Source organism: Vulpes vulpes, chromosome 2 (assembly GCF_048418805.1).
Source record: "Vulpes vulpes isolate BD-2025 chromosome 2, VulVul3, whole genome shotgun sequence".
NCBI lineage: Eukaryota > Metazoa > Chordata > Mammalia > Carnivora > Canidae > Vulpes > Vulpes vulpes.
This window is the reverse complement of record NC_132781.1, coordinates 39,633,305-39,650,641: the sequence shown is the minus strand read 5'-3', so window position 1 is coordinate 39,650,641 and position 17,337 is coordinate 39,633,305. Positions and strand designations below refer to the sequence as shown.

Genomic DNA, 17,337 nt, shown 5'->3' with positions numbered 1-17,337 from the left:
TGAATTATCTATGAGTCTCTTTTTGCTATGTAAGGTAACAAGTTCAGAGGTTCTGGGGATGAGAATGTGGCTATCTTGAGGGACCATTATTCAGCCTACCAGATGGCCTTTGCATTTTGGTTTGATTGACATTCTGGTCATGGCCATTTACAGACCCAGCGACTTGTACCTGACTGAGAGAGTCCACTGAGCTCTCCTTTGCAGCATTCATTGGACTTTAAGGCGCCCACAACTGGGCTCTGTCTCTCAAAATGTGGCCCGTGGACTAGCAGCATCTGCATCATCCGGGAGCTTTCAGAAATGCAAATCTTGGGCCCTGTTCCAGGCCCACCAAATCAGGGTCTCTGCAGGGGGCTCAGGAAACTGGGCAGCTCAAGTTTGAGAAGCACAGGCCTAGAGGGCTTTCCATTCATCCTCAGTTAATTGGAGTATGCTGCAACTGACCTGCCTGGGAAGGACAGGAGGTCTCAGGGCAGAGATAAAGAAGGAAATCAGCTCCTCTTTTCAGCAGCCAGTCCTAGGGTTGATCCTCTTCTGCAAAGCACTCAGGGGCCCATTGCTTTTTCCCTAAGAAAATCTGCTAGGGCTGGTGAAATCCCCTTAAGCCCATCATGAGCAGGAACGGGGGAGCTGGGGAAGAAGAACTGTACTGGAAACTGAGGAGACCTGAATTCAAATTCCAGCTGTTTTTTTTCCTGGGCCATGTGACCCTGGGCAAGTGGCTTCCCCTTTCTGAAGTTAGGCAGGCAAAAGGGTACAGTACACACCCTTCACTGCTGTCGGAATAAAATGAGACGGTAATGCATATTAAGATATCCTACCCAGGTAATAAAGCCTCTGCTGGTTGGAAATGTAAGTTTGCTGACCCAAGCTGGACCGGGGTTTCTTTTTTGGGACAAATGTGACATAGTGCAAAGAGCACTGACTTTGGAATCCAAAGATCAGAGTTTCTATCTCTGACTTTGGGCAAGTCAGCAGACCACTTTGCACCTCAGTTTCCTTATCTGTACCACGGGGAAAAGAAGACTTTCTTTTCCTGTCTGTCGTCGGGCTGAGATAAACTAATGAACATAAAAATGCCCGGCAGAGAGGAGGAGCTCAGTAAGTGTGTGTGGAATCAGAGGAAACAATTTACGAGGCAAATTAATAGTATCAACAGTGGTGTCAGGGGATCTATTTGACATGCTCAGGAGAACAAACTTCCCCAGTGCGTTAGCGGCCTCTGTTTGTTTTACCAACAAGTCCTGTTCCAATTATGGGTGAGTCATCTCTTTGTGAGCACAGGTCTGAGCTGGATCTCAGTTTGGCAACATTTCCTTAGCCAGGACTACAAGTTACTAATGTCCTTGAAAGAATGAAAATAGTCATTTAGTTTGGATTATGGCCACATGAAGACTTTTCACAACTCCTGATCCCCCCTATGTGGCTGATGGAGTAGGAGGATGCTCAACTGTCCCTGCTCCTGTGCTCTGAGGTTCGCAGGGTTGCAGGCCTTGACTTTGGGGGCCCACGCCAACTTATAGTGAAAGAAATTTCAAGCTGAAGTTTGACACGTGGTGCAGGATACCCTCCAGAGAAGGGTTGGTTCTTACCAGCATCTCTGTGTGTTGGCAGAATGGGGTCATAGCAAAGGAGAATATCCAGCTTTGGAGCTGGACCTGCCTTTGTTTGTATCCTGACTCTGCTGCCCTCTAGCAGTGACCTTGTGCCTTCCTGAGCCTCAGTTTTCTCATCTGTAAAATGGGTTCCATAACACCCATTGGAGGCTGGTGAAATGGACGTGAATGTTTACATAACAGGTACCCACTCTGAATCCTGGGCTGTCATATGCCCGGTCCCCTCCCTGTATCTCCTTTCAGCTCCCGTCACCCCGATGAAGAACATTGACCTTTGCGGACCTATGTGCCAGAAACAGAATAAATTTATTGTCATCTTTGTTGCCAAATGCCTGGCACATAGTAGGTACTCGATGGGCATTGGTTGGTTGAATCTCTGAGTAGCTGATCCAAGCAAATCACTTAGGAGAATCAAAGCGATGAGCTGTATAAACCAAATGGTCTGGTTACTTCTCCAGCCCTTCCTCAATTGGGCAGACGTCTGATTGATGCATTCATGACTGGCCACGGTGGCCCCCGAACAGCCACTATCAGAATCAGTCTGACATTGGTCAATTTGGATATCTCCAGACCTGAGCAGAGTTTACATTTGATTCCCTAAACTAATTTCCCCGAAGTAAAATCACTGGTAGAGTTCTTTTCATGTTCCTTGTATAAATGTCTATTTAATCACCATCCTGTCTCCCGCACTTCAGTAACTTGTACATTTCCCCTTAATCACTGCTTCTGCTCTGCAAAGAAAAGAGATGGTTGGCTGAAAAGCCCAGGCCATCTGCAGTAGTTAAGCCCTATTTTCCCCTGACGGCTCACTTGGACGGAGAACTTCTCAGCTAAGTCCCTTTGGTCATTTGGCACGTGCCCTCATTTCACAGAGGAAGATCCTGAGGCCAAAGTCACAGGGCTGGTCAGGGCAGCGCTGAGGCTGGCTTGGTTTTCCCAGTGCCTCCCCCACCTCCCACCCACGCTGCTCCTTCTCCATCCAGCTGCATGCACCTTTGTGGTCCTGAGGACTTGGGTTCAAATTCTGGCTCTGCTACCTGCTGGCTCTGTGACTCCAGGCAGACTACAATCCCTCCCCGAGCTGCAGTTTCCCATCTGTAAAATGTGAATGATCACACAACCTTCTAGGGTTATTGCGAGAACTGAGATGGCACGCAGTGCGCCCAGCCCGGGACTAGCATATCACAGCTGCCCAACGCTATTTGCCTTCATCCTGCACTCGGAACGCTCCCTGCAAGTAATAATAACCGAAATAGCTCACATTTATTGAGTCCTTTACTTGGTGCCAGAAACTGTTCTAAGCACTTTACATGTATTAGCTCATTTACGCCTCTTTCTCTAAAGGCAAAAGTATCTTTCTTGCCTCCCTAAAGCCATCCATCCTCACAACTACTGGACTGCCTGGCCTAGCACCATTTCAACCAAATTTGCTGATTTTAAACAATATGTTGCTAAAATGATTTCTTGTTTTCTGTTGCTGGCTCCGAGCAGCCAGCCTGCTTGCTGTGACAAAGTGTGATGAAACCAAATGCTGTCTCCTTGGCTTTTAGTACATATGACTATTGCAAAATCTGGACTCAAGATTGACCCCAGCAAAAAAGGGTAAGAAAAAGGGTAGAGTGCAGGGAGGAATGGCCCTGGTGCAGTGAAGAACAGGGGAAGGACACGGATGACACAAATGGGACCCTCCATGGTCTAACAGCCAATAGCGAAAGAAGTCAGAGATTTGCTACAAAGATTAAAAACTTAGTTTTTAATGGCAACCATCACTGGCAGTGATTACCACACCTCTGCACTACTCCTCCTCAGCACCTCCAGCCCCTCCCTACAAATACCCCAAACCATGCTCAGGGCCTAGAAGCCTGTGTTCAATCTCATTGTTTCCCACCTCTGTACTCACATTTGTTTATGCTGTCACTGCTCCCTGAAATCCCCACTCTTTCCTTCTTTACCTTGGAACTCCTACTTATCCTTTAAGACTCAGTTCAGATGTCACCTCCTCCGGGAAGCCATCAGAGGTCCCTAGTCTGACCTGGGTACTCCTCTAAGCCCACATCACACCTCTGCACTCTATACTGGCATCTGGTCACACATCTCTTTCCTCAAAAATAATTAACGAAGGACACACACCAAGCCTTATTTAGTTTTATATCCCTGGCAGCTAGTACAAAGCTTCACATACAGGTGACACTCTAGGCTCTGGTTGATTGAATGAATGAACCAGGAAATGAGCCTATTCCCACTCAGGTAAGCGGTCATAATAAGAGGAGATGATCATTATAGGGAGAATAATTAGTAAGTGCTACCCCCAGATATGAGGACTCTGCCAATATCTTTATCCAAATTATACAGTAGCTCTCATATATTGGGCACCTGCAGCTATGCAGGCGTGAGCCAGCCCCTGCACACACGTGGTCTTTGTCCAGCAGCGTGAGGCAGGCATTATCACCAGAGGTGTGAGAGTGAAGCGCCTGCCCCAGACGCACATCTAGGAGGGAACAGAGCCAAAAGTCTGTGCTAGGTCCGCCCGACACCTTCGCTTGAGCTGGGCCTCCTCCCAGAGAGGATCACTGCTCCTTGTTTTTGCAGCAGATGCTGATAGGCTTCTCTGTCTGCCCCTGTTCCCAACTTCTTGGTCCCTCTCTGGAGGCTCCAGTCCCAGCTAGCTCCACCCCCAGGATGACCCAGGAGGGCCAGAGTGTGTGTGCTGGTGGTGCGGGTGCCAGAGGAGGTCCAGGGCTTGGGCCAGGCAAACAACATGGGCATTCAGAAGCAAGAGCTGCTTTGACTGGCAGTGGAGTGATTAACCCTAGCACAACTGTAACAAACAGAGGAGCTGCAAGTAAACATATCCCCAATGGACCAATTGGCAGACACACCTCTTTACAATACTCTTCTCTCCCCTGCCAGGTTTATTTCCAGACAGGAGACTAGCTAGATGGAATGCGACTTTGGGGACAGCTGGCACATCCCCCCAAAAGGCATCCCCTGAAGTCATATTCTTCACCTGTTGCACGGTTCTCTTAGGGCTTGGTAAGCATGGGGATGTGGGGGAGTGTTTTGTATGCAGGTCTCCATTCTCTGTCTCTAACACAAAAAGTAATAAATGCCCAGAAACTGCCCAGGCATTTCCTTAGTAGAAATGCATGCCACTGGTGTTCCCTGGAGAAATTAAGCCAAGAGTCTTGGCGTGGGTCTTCCAGGACAACAACAAGTCTTGGGGGTACCTGGTGAAGGGGTTCATTCTCCAGGCCTTTCCTCAACACTTATGTGTCAGCCTCTGTGCTGGAGAGGTTGGGGAAATCATATGTGACTCTGGCCGGGGTCTAGAGTGAGGAACAGTCACGGACCAGTAGGTGTGAAGACTGACACCTAAAGGAGGTGATAGAGGGGCAGAAAGGAAGAAGGCATCAGTTGCTGGTTGATGAGAGGAGGAGAGTGTGGCAGTCAGGACAGGCTCCAAAGCAGAAAAAACCCCAGGTCTGGATGCTGAAGGATGAGTAGTGTCCTGAGGCAGACAAAGCAGTGTGTGTGTGTGTGGTTGTGTGTGGGGAGAGGGGGCATAGAGGGCAGGGAGCACTTATAGCAGCAGAAGAAGGCAGAGTGGCTTGGGGAGCGGTGGTCCAGCTGTTGTAAGCTGTTTGCAGAACTTAAGGATGTGGCACCAGAGTGGACAGGAGGTGAGGCAGGGCATAGGTGCAGAGTCTGAGGGCAAGGGATCTACTGAGGGGTTTTAAGAAGGGGGATGACATGCTTCAGGTAGAACTTTAGAACTACTCTGGCTATAGCGTAGGGAATGGATGAAAAGAGGAGGGGCAATGAGCTGGAGGCCAACAGACCAATTAGGAGATGGATGTCATTTAAAGGCAACATTTATATAGGAGCCAGCACAGTTTTAAGAGCTCCTCCCTCATTATATGCATGCATATACACATCTGTCTATTGATTGATCCATCCATCCATCCATTTACACACAACAAATATGGTGCATTTGTTACCTCCACTAGATGGAGTAGGAAACTAAAGAACAGAGAGGCTAAGCCACTTGCCCGGAGGGCACACAGTAAGTGGTGGTCTCAGGATTTGAATCATCAGGGTAGCTTGAGCATTCATGGTCTTACCCACTGCACTATGGTGCCACTCCACCAGAGATGACAAAGATCTGAGTCAGGTTGGTGTAATTAGAGGAAAATATTCCTGATAGCCTGCTCTGTATTTGATGCTCTTCTGAAATAGCTTCCAGCTTTCATGGATAAAGGGATATGGCCTTTAATTCTGAGGTCTTTGGTAAAAAAAACAACAACAAAACAAAACAAAACAAAACAAAAAACTACAGCATGAAATGTTAAGGGGCTGGAAAGTTAAGGGTCAGGGTCATGAAAGGAAGTCACTAGGGGGTCACTGGAGTGCCTAGGGAACACATATTTGGGGAAGGGAGGTATTTCTTTTGTTTACGTGTGTGTATGTGTTTTTGTGTGTGTATGTGTGTGTATCTGCAAGCTCTCCAGCTGAAGGAAGACAGGGTGCAGGTGAGTAAGAGGAGGGTTTACCCCAGTGGGAAGGTTCCGGGTTGCTTCAACTCATGGCCATACCTGCTGGGGAGACTGAGGCCAGGTGGTTCCCGAAGGTGCTGTATGTTTGGAGGTGGAGGTGGGTTAGGCACCTGTATCATGTGCCCAAGGCTATGACTGCACCCCCTGAGGCAACTCCCCTTTCCACTCTCCCAATCACACTCTAAGGAGGGATGGGAGCTGGCAGGGGTTAGGGAGGGCAAGAGTCCTACACAGGGATCTTCTAATAGCAAAGAGGCTCCGGCTCAGAGAAGAAGGCTACATGTGGTTTCTGTGTAATACAGCTGATGCTATGCAAAGTTGGACTTCCAACCTACTGGCTCTGAGCTTTGGACAGCATTGTGGAACCTCCTCTTCCTCATCTATAAAACGGGAATAAAACTAAACTCATTGCTAACGCAGCAGTGCGTGAATGTCAAAAGTGAATAGTGGCTGTTAGCCGGCAGTGCTGCACACTTTGTATAGCCATCATCAGACGTGCACGATTCTATCTGGCGGGCTGTGTTGCTGATAGTTGAATATAAATTGAACTTCAGTCTCATGTTAGTGGCTGCTAGTTAGCGGTCAGCCAAACAACAAACAAGGCATCGCTAGTCTCATCCCTTCATCTCTGTAGAACTTGGCGTTGCATTTGAAGTCTGAAAGGAGTCACTTAGAAGCACATAGGTAGCAGCACGTGTTTGCTGAAGTAGGCAGAGGAGCCACTGGGTAGGGATTCCTCAAAGGCAGGCTGAAAAGCCCAGGACACAAGGGATATTTGGGGAATGGGTAAGTCAGGGCTGCTCTACGTAAGGCAAAGCAAGGAGAGCAAGACCGAAGCCCAGGGTCACCATCCTTGACAAGGACTAGCCCAATTAGCCAATCGGAGGCCTGGCCTGACTGGCATCTGAGCCCACACCTGTTGGAACGATGGTATCTCTTCACCATCACAGGAAAAGCGCTGTCAGATACAAGGCTGTCAGGAGTGAGGCAAAGGGGCTGGAAAAATCATCACCAGAGCATGACAGGTAAGCACAAACCTTCCCCGCTCTAGTGGAAAAACCCAAACCCACCTAAGAGGCATTTACACACGAATGACTGGACAGGCTTGTGCCACGCTGGGGTTTGGCACCAGAACTCCTCCAAGGCAGACCGCACGAGGCAGATACCTTCTGTCTGACAGCTGCATTATCCAGACCCACAGCGTGGGGGAACCAGCACAGCAAATGGTTTACAAACCCCGAACACAGCTTCTCCTGGCCCCTGCTGTTCACATCAATATCTCTATGAGGCTGCTTTCCCCACTGCAGGGTGGTGGCTTCTCTAGAGCGGGACCCATACTCACTCATTCCGTGGGGTCCAAGCCCCCACTGACGCCCACCACTGCAATTCCCCCTGGATGCCGAAGACAGAGCTTTTACAAGGCAGCGGAAGAGGCTGCAGAGTACCCCCAGCTAACTGGCTCGCTTCGGTGTTGGTTAATATTCTGGGCGTTTCCTCCAAAGTCTCCCTAGATTCCAATGTTTTGGAACTCAGGCATAAGCTGCTTAGAGCAGTGCGATTCTGCTGATGGCCCATTTTTGAAGAGCTTCCTGCTGGTTTTCCCGAAGACCACAAACCCAGAAGTAAAACACGCATCCCTCTCGTCCCATCCCTTCACCCGAGACACAGGGCAGTTGCCTGGGGTCCTGTGCACCTGTGTGGGCGGCGGGGGGGGGGGGGGGTCCGGGACGAAGAGGTCTAGCCTTCACAAGAGGGGACCAGAAGGAGCAGAGCTGAGGGTCTGGGGGCTGACGAAGGCGAGAGCCGGGACAGGTGAGCGAGGTCACGCCTCCTACAGTTAGGTCCAACTTGCCACGACCTGGAGGACGAGCGAGGCTCAGGGGCCCCAAGAGTGGGTTCGGCCTCGGCATCCCGGAATGATGTCACCGCAAGCGGCCGGGTGTGCTACCCTGGGGGGTGGGGGGGGCCTGCTGAGCCTGGAGCGCGGGGCGGGGGGGGGCGGGGGGAGCGGAGGGAGCGGGTCCGCGCGGAGGGCAACTCACGGAGGAGAAGTTGTGCGGGCCGCAGAGCTCGCCGCGGTACTTGCAGGAGAGCAGCATGTCCTCCAGCTGGTGGCCCAGGCGGTCCATGAAGGCGGCGCTGATGCCCTCGAAGTGGCGCGGCGGCAGGAAGAGGCGGAAGTCGGCCAGCTTGCGGAACCACTGGCGGCGCGGCTCGTCGCCCCGCAGCAGCTCGCTGACCAGCGGGCGCGCGGTGCGGTTGGGCAGCAGCAGCCCGAGCCAGTGGCCGGCGTAGTAGAGGTCCCCCTTGGAGAGGCGCGGGAAGCGCAGCGGGTTGTTGTTGCACACGGTGACGGCGGGGAAGGGCAGCTGGCGGCTCCACTCGCGGTGCACCCGCGTGTGCGACGGGAAGCTGAGCCAGTAGAGCAGGCGGTTCGAGGACCAGGACAGCAGCAGGCCGAGGGACGTGCAGAAGGCCAGCACCCAGAGCGCGCGCCGCTGGAAGGAGCCCCCCGCCGCCGAGCGCCCGGCGCACATGTGCCGCAGCCCGTGCAGCTTAGCGCGGCTCAGCGACGGCCGCCCCCTGCGGGCGACCCCCGGCCCCTGCAGCGCCCGCTCGCGCGCGCCGCCCCGGCCGCCCCCGGGCTGCCCCGCCGCCGCCACGGCCGCCGGCGCCGGCTCCTCGCGGGCCATGCGGAAGCGTCCCGGGCCGGTGAGCGCGGCCGCGGGCAGCCGGGCTGCGCCGCTCCGGCTCATTCATTCAGCCCGCGGCTGGCGGCAGCGGCGGCGGCCCCGGCCGGGCGGAGCCGCCATGGGAGTCCGCAACAGCAGTGGAAGCAGCAGCAGCAGCAGCGGCGGCGGCCGCCGCGCGCAGCCCGCGCCAGGGAAGCGTACGCCCGAAAGGAGCCCCGGTGGCGCGGCATGCCCGCCCGCCCGCCCGCCCGCCCGCCCCGCCGCCGCCGCCCCCGCCGGCGCCCGCCCGGGACCGAGCGCCGCTTGGGCCCGCCGGCCCTGGCCCTGGCGTCTGCCGAGCGCCCCCCGGGCTCTCCGGGCCCCTAGTCTTCCTGGAGGGCGCCTGGCCCCGCCGCTGCCTCTAGAGGGGCCCCGCCGGGCGCCGCCTCTCGGGTGCCGGGCGCTGCGCCCGCGCGCGCCTGCCCTCGTCTTGGACCCCGGGGGACCCCGCGCCGCGCCCGCCCCGCGCCGCCTAACCCCGGCTTTGACGCGGGTCCGGGGAGAGCAGCCACGCGGCCACCATCCCTGATGTGGACATGCCCAGGGGCCCGGCCAGCCCAGCCCGTCGCCCCGCGGCGCTGGGACCCGAGAGAGAAGGCGCCGGGGAACGAGCGCCCCCAGAGGCCGCCGCGGCTGGGCTCGGGCTCGGGCTCGGGCTCGGGCTCGGGCTCGCTCGGGCGCGGGCGCGGGCGCGGGCTCGGGCGCGGCGGGTGGGGTGGGTGTGTACCCCGCGAGGGGTCGCTCAGCCGCTGCTGCGCTCTTTCCCTCCGCGGCGCGATCCGTCCGCCGCGCCCCGGGCTGCGCTCGGCGGAGACCCTCGAGGGCTCCCCCAAGGCCCGCGCCTGAGCCCTGCGTGCGACGCGCCCGCCCTCGCCCTCGCCCTCGCCCTCGCCCTCGCCCTCGCCCTCGCCCTCGCCCGGGGCTGGGGGCTTCTCGGGGCGTCCCGCGGGGGGCTGCCTGCTGCGGGGCCCTCCCGGGCTGCTGGCCCGAGGAAAGTGTCCCTGCTCCCTCCCACTCTCCCGGGCGCCTCGGCTCTCCGGAGAAGGCCGGCCTCCTTGGCCCCCGCCTGGTCTCCTCCCTGCCCCGGCGGCGCCAGGAGCGGGGCACTGCGGAGCCGCGGCTGCACCTCCCGGCGGGGTGACCGGGACTCGCCGCTCCGCGCGTCCTGCTCTCCGGGCTGCGAGCCCGCGGCGGCGGCGGGGCGGCGGGGCGGCGGGGCGGCGGGGCGGCGGCGGGGCGGCGCGGCGGCGGCGCGGGCTGCGCTCCTCTCCCGGCTGCCCGGCCCTCCTCGGGCCCCGGGCGAACTTGGGCAGCGGCCGCGCGACGCCGGCGCGGCTGGGTTCCCAGCACCTGCTCCTCCGCTCGCTGGCCGCACGGCTCCGGGCGGGCGGGGCGGCGGCGGCGAGCGTGTGCGCTCCTGGAGACGCGGTGCTGACGCGCCCGGCTCCTCCTCGCTGCATTTTAATTCCCGGCCACTGTGGCCGCTGCACGCCGAGCGGGGAGCCTCTCGCCGGAGCCGGCCGGGCGGGGGATGCGCTGCACAGATGTGCCAGAGCGTGCGGGCCGGGGGGAGGGATGGGGGGCAGAACCGTCGCGAAGCCATGTGTAGACAAGTGTGAGAACACCTCGGGCTGGGAGATGGGCTGCACAGACAGTGAGCTGCCGTGTAGTGTGGGCATGTGGACAAGTGTGTGAGGGGGGCGTCGCACAGAGTGTGGGTAGGTGTGTGTGCATGTGCTGAACGGGTATTTCTGTGCATCTCGTGCATGTGAGCTTATCTGCAGATGATGTACTGTGGCTACCTGAGTGGGTGTGATGTGTGTAGGATAGGGTTCTGTGATGGTGTGTGTGTTCTCTGTGTGTAGGTGTGTGTGTGCACTGGGTGGTGGGTATGAATGGGTGTGTTGATGTGCAGATGCATAGCAGAGTTTCTGGATGTGGTGGGTGTGTTTTGCATGCGTGTCTGGGTGTGTGGTATGTGAGTTGAGGTGCTAGGAGTGGTGATTGGGCCTCTGGCAAGGTGGGCTCTGCCTCTTGGGAGCTTCCCAGGTGTGCAGCGCCCCCCACCCACCCCCCAGCCCCACCACCAAGGGTCTGCTGCTCAGCCCTAGAGCGGTCAGCCAGCACAGCTCTCTTAGGAGGGCAGCAGGGAGGAGTGTGGCTTCCCAGGACAGGAGGCTCTATCTCTGCCATTCACCTGTGAGCCTACAGTGTAAGGGCTCATGATGTCACCCCCCCCACCCCCCCGCCTTCTGGGCAGGCTCAGGGGCTCCCGTTAATCCTCAGGCACCTTTGGATGATTTTATTTAGCTTTTGTAATATTCTACTTTGGTGTGTTTGGGACGATGGATGAAGCACATAGTGTACCGCTAGCTCCATGTCACAGGTGAGACTAGGGAGGACAAGTACGTGGCCAAAGTCATACAGCCTGCAAGTGACAGACTGGGATTCTGCACCCAGGTGCCCAAAGCCCTGGCTCTTTCTACTGCACCCCATAGCTTTTACAGTTTGCACTGTGGGCCAGGCACTTTGAGGGCGGAGCTGGAATCCTGCAGCTCTTGCAGCTACCTGGCAATGAATGTGTGCTACTCAGACCTCGGACTGACCCCCCCTGAAGCCTCAGTGGAAGAGGTAATGCTTCAGCCCCATTATTCCATGGGATAGAGGGGTTTTCCAGAGAGTGGGTTTTGATGGGAGTTGTAGCGGGGTAGAGACAGTGTGAAAAAGATCCCAAAGGTGGGAGGGCACTTAGTGAAGTAGCGGGATTTGGGATTTGGGCCCGGAGAGGAATTTCACCTACTTTATGATGACTTCTTAGGGGTGCTTCTGGCAAATCTGTTGAATGAGCCCAGAGTGTCTGAGTGGTACTGGGTGGGCTTTCCCTCTTCACTGACCTGGAGGGCATTCTGTCAGCTTGACAGCTCCCTGCATCGGGTCTCTGGAGAAGAGGACATCTGAGCCCCACTCATCCTCACTCACCCCCGTACATAAACACACGTGCACCTGCCTCACACACGTATCACACACACACCTGGAGACTCGTCTCATTCACCAGCAGAAAAAGCTACTGAAGTGGGTTTTTCTATTTTGGATTCTGTTCCTTGAAGCTGTCTGTTGCTGGCTTTTGGGGGAAGGTTCTGAATCTGCCAGTTTTATGGGGTTTCTATCGGAGGCTCCCAGCCTGGTCCTAACGTTCCTGTAAGTTGCCACAGTGATACGTATTCCAGCTAAGGTGGAGCTTGTGAGCTCAGCAGCGCAGTTGCTGAAGAGGCAGCCAGTGCAAGCACATCACATCTTCCAGAGTCCTAACTCTGGCCTGGCACGGAGATCTGTCTTAAAGAAACCTTTAGGATGTTCTATGTTTCTGATACGTTCAGGGCTGCGGGCTGTTTCTTTCCTGGCAGTTTCTCTCTTGAAATGTACACCTGCTGTTGTTGGTTGCCCGGATGTCTTCTGTGCCGTGGGTTTTCCTGTTAATTCTCCAGATGGGTTGCTCTTCCAGAGAGGGGAGAGGTATCCTGCGTAGGCTCCAGGCTCTTGGCACAGAAATCCAGCAGGAGGCACAGGGATGGCTAGTGACCCTAGCAAAGATCAGTGGCACTCTCTATGGCGTTCGTATGCAGTGAGTTCCCTACCCCCATGCACCCCCACCCCCCACCTGGACCAGTACTTCCACCAGCTCAGCAAACTCCACTCTTTCTTCAAGCCCCAGCTTAAGCATCACCTCCCGGGAAATTGGAGCCATCATGGCCCTTGCAGTAGTTAGTACCTTTCAACTATGTATGTCCAGGGTATTCTTCTGGACATGAACCCTTTGAGGACAGAGACTACACCTCACTCATGTTTGTGTCCCTCCCTCTTAGCACAGTGCCTGGCACACTGACAAGGCACCCTGAGACAGGAGGAGGGGAAAGGAACTAGGATTTCTTGAATATTTCTGTATGTCACACATTGAATTGGACATGTAAATGTATTTAATTTCTCACTCCAATCCCGCAACGGAAGAATTTTGGTTCTCTTTATATATTTGTGAACCAAGGGCTCAGAACTAAACTCTAACTCATTCCAAAGCCCAAGATTTTCCCTTTCCACCATGCTTCTTGCAAAAGTATAATAATAATAATAATAATAATAATAATAATAATAATCAGATAATAAAATAAATATAGGACTTCCTAAGCACTAGGGCCTGTTCTAAGTTACTTACACTAAAGACAAGTGTTCCAAGTATTTGATCCTTAAAATGATTGTATGAGGTGAATATTATTATTTTCTGTACTTCAAAGCAGAGGAATCCTTACCACATAGAGGTAGAGCTACTCACCCTAAGCCACACAGCTACTAAGCTGCAGAGCAGCCTTTGAATCCCAGCAGTCTGGCTCCAGCTCCCGTGGTCTCAAACCCTACCCCATATCATCTCTGCTCTATTGAATGACAGCACATGGGAATTAGCTTTCCTGTCCTGGAAGACTCGCTTGGCCAGAAAAACAAATTCGCAAGGCAGCGCATGAGCTGACCCACATAACCTCTCCACCAAGAAATTAGAATTTAACATTGTGATTTACCAATAATAAGCTTTCAAGAAAATCTTCCTTTTCTTGTTTATCTCTAAAACATCTGTTGCTCACACCTGGAATCCTGGCCTTTTCTTCTGTGCCATGTTTGTGTGCAGTGACAGCAAGGCCTCTACTTACTGGCCAGCCAGCCCACTTCCCAGGATGGGACTACCACCACTAATTATGAGCTCTTTCTCAAATCCAATGAGTTTGTTGGGAGGGGGAGGCTGATTTCAGCCAATGTGATTTTCTGGTTCTTATAATCCAATTTTCAGAGCTGATCCTTGTTGGCTTAATCAGGCTTCACCAGAGCCCCCAACATTCCTGTTCACCGCTAATCCCTCCTACTCAGGGGTCAGGCATTGGAAAGTGTCTGAGGAGCCAGCTCGCCCTGCTCCCTACCTGCTATAGGAATCCCTCCTACACACCCTTTTAGGAACTGTCCACTGGTAACCGGTTCTATTCTGGAACATCTGGCAGTGTTTGAAGCTCCTTCCTTTCGTCAAATTGGAATCTGTTGTTTTGTTCATTTCTCTCATTTCCCCTAATTTATCTCTGGAGACCTGCACAAATAAGTTTGATCTCTCTTTCACATGGGAACCCTTCAAAAATACTTTACCGAATCAGAGTACATTGATGCTGAAAGGGGTTCCAGTAGTCTTCCCACCTAACAAACTCTTCAAGATAAGTCTTCTCTTCTCAGGAAAGCATCACCCGTTCCTACAACTGTAACTCCTGTGCTTGTGCTTTCAAAGTGGGATCTTGGAGGTCAACATCCTTAAAATGTGACCACCAACCCCTGCAGAGTATAAGCACACCAAGCCTTTTGCTATGGTGGTGGTGTGTTCTTATTTGCCCTCTTACCTCTGGGATGTAGTGGACATAGTGGGTGGAGAGAGGGGATATAACGTTGGGTTCTGGGTGGCTCAGCTTAGGATGCCAAATGCACTCTTTTAGGACTCCGCTGCTCATTGTAATGAGTCAATATGACTTTTAGCACTAAAGTCCACTGATCTTATGGGGTAGTGGGCTTTTGTGGGTTTGCCTGTGTACCCAAATCTGTTTCTCTCTTTTTTCCCCATCTCTGTACTGACTTTGGCTCTCTGTCATTCTGCCTCCCTCTTCCTCCTCCTTCTCTTTTCTCCTTCTTATCTTTCTCTCCCCTTTCTCTTTTCCTGACCTCTTCCTGAGATCTAGTGGTCCTATCTGATACCTCTTTAGTTCATATTATTGGTGGCCTCTATGCTGGCCATCATAGAGGTGGCTGCAATGTCACAGGACCTGAGAAAATGTCCAAGTAGTCATGCTAGGAATTCCTGCACTGATGGAAAGATCAAGGAGGACCCCTTCACCATGGTCTTAGCACATTGCACAAAAACTTTACCCTCCCACGCCTCCCACCCTCTACCATGGGGCTGGCATTGGAGTTGCTTGTCCATCTTGCCTTTCTCTGTGCTTCAGTATGTCCACTGTTTTTCTCACTGCATGGTCTTCTTGTATTACACTTGACTTTTCCTAGTTTTCTCTTTTTCTGGGCTCTTTCTTAGACTCCCCAGACTATCTATCTATCTATCTATCTATCTATCTATCTATCTATCTTGCCCTTTGGCCATCCTCATTTTATTGGAATTCAAACTCTCAGCTGCCCAATCTTCACCAGCACTAAATCAAAGACGTAAGAGGGCCCACACCTCCCAGAGAAAGATCAGAAGCTGGAAGGACAGGTCCAGAGTAGAGGGCAGGTAGGATGCTCCCCAGAGCTGGAGGGAGATCTGCGGAAGCCCAGTGCTCTACCTTGAATGGCAAATCCTGAGAACTGGGAGCTGGATATTCAATCTAATTTAACCCCTTCACCCTCAGGGGAGGAAGTCAAGGTCCAGAGAGGGGAAAGGCTTGCTGTAAATCATATAGACTGTTACTAAAAAAATGTAGAACGATAATCTAAATTCCAACTTCCAGTTCATTCTCTGCTCACCCTGAGAAATAACTTTTTAAAAATCCATTTTGAAATCTGTAATGTATTCACATGGTTCTAAAAGGACAAAAGAATAAAGAGTCTAGTTAGAAAGTCTCTCTACCCCTTCCCCTCCCCTGGCCACCCATTTTTCCTCCCCGGAGGCAACTCAGGCCATCAATTTGTTGTATAATCTATTAGTGGTACTTCGTGAATATATATACGTCCGTTTAGCCTCAATATGTCCCCTTTTCTTACACAAATGGTTGCATTCTGTGAATACCATTTACTAGAGTAATTGTAGTCCATGTTCTTCACACTTTCCCCTCTGTATTTTCAGTTATTTTATGGTTGCCTGCCTCTGACACCTCATTCCAACTTCTGTTATTTTCTTCAACTTCTCATTTCACATTGTCCTGCTCTCCCATCCAACAAGGACAGAGGGTCCTATGACAAGATGGTATAAGAGCTTGTCATTTTATTATCAGATTTTTCATTAACTCTTTGCTAGATACATTGATGGTTAGAAGCTCTTGTAGAGGTCATCTCAAAGAGTGGGTAATGCAAATACATTTCCATTTGACTCTGAAGAGTATTATGAGGTGTATTAGCATAGGATTAAATTTTTCATATTTTATTTAGGATATTATAACATACACACACACACACACACAAATTGAGTGCTCTGAGCACATAGCTCTGGTTGGTTTTGGAAGGTGGTTAAGCATGCATTGGGTGGCAGAGAAAGCCAGTTTGGGATTCAGAAGTTTCTCTGATTAATATACAGAGTGGGTAAAACCACAGAGAGAACCACAGGATGTCAGTGCTTCATGATCTTAATACCATGTAGTTAAATTTAGGAGAGGAAATTGATGTACAGAGCTTAGCAGCTTGCCTCTGGTCACTGGGAAGCTGATCTGATGATAGCCATGATGATGGTGATGTGATGATGATGATGGTGTTGGTGTTGTTGATGATGATGGTAGTGGTGTTGGTGATGATGATGATGATGGTGATGATGATGGTGGTGTTGGTGATGATGATGGTAGTGGTGGTATTGGTAACAATGATGATGGTGGTAATGGTGATATTTGATAGCTGACATTGATTGAACACTCTGTGTCAGGCACTGTACTCAATGAACATGTCCTAAATCACATAATCCTCACAGCAAACCTATAAGATATATACCACCATTATAGCTCTTCTACACAGAAGAAATCAAGGCAAAGATTGGATAAGTAACTTGTCCAGACAGTGGCTAGACTCAAGCCTAGGCATTTGGGCTGTATAGTACAAGGTCTTAATGAAGTTGGTTACAATTAGCTGAAAGTGATAACTGTATTTATTGAGTATCTAAAGCATGTCAGGTGCTGTTTTCGGCACTGAGAATATGACATCTATCCACACTGGTCCTTGCCTCAGCTTACAATCTAGTGGATGATATGGATAAAATTAAGCTCAGGCCACGTCAATAATCAGTCTCCTTCCCCCAGCTTTGCTTACCTATCATTGGCTTATTCTGGGTTTAGGCTTGAATAACTGGGTCTTCGGTTGTAACACCGGCCATAAAGTTAGCAGAGCAATGGAGCCTTGCACACTTTTCTACCCAATTTCCCCTCTCATACACATAACAAAACTCTCATTAAAATTGTTAAGCATAATAACCTTCTCCAGTAGTTACCATCCGCTCATATTATGAAAGGCATGCCGTTAAAATAGGATCTAATGAAATATAAAACCCCAGGTACAATTAGGCATATTATTCACAATTCCTTGACCGTCCCTTTAACTGCTTTCGGCCATGACTTAATCCTACCCTGGCTCTCACCTCCCCTTTGGGGAGCACTAAGTAACCAGCCCTGAATCTATCTTGCAGACAGACCCTCTGCAGTGACTCAGATTTAAGGCTAAGTTGATTTGTCA

At 52.3% G+C, this 17,337-nt stretch overlaps 1 protein-coding gene across 4 annotated transcripts in view; it reads right to left on the bottom strand.

The window, feature by feature from the left end:
- The window catches only part of ASIC2 (acid sensing ion channel subunit 2), a 991,154-nt gene that overhangs the window by 250,837 nt on the left and 722,980 nt on the right, over positions 1-17,337 (bottom strand). The window contains exon 1 of one of the 4 annotated variants that reach the window (XM_072747721.1): positions 8,212-9,063. The exons of 2 other annotated variants lie outside the window; for them this stretch is intronic. In XM_072747721.1, coding sequence (XP_072603822.1) covers positions 8,212-8,925 — 714 coding nt within the window. In that variant the 5' untranslated portion in view covers positions 8,926-9,063. Of the gene's footprint in view, positions 1-8,211; positions 9,064-17,337 lie in introns of those variants that run through there. One more of the 4 variants, XM_072747720.1, reaches the window with a different exon arrangement.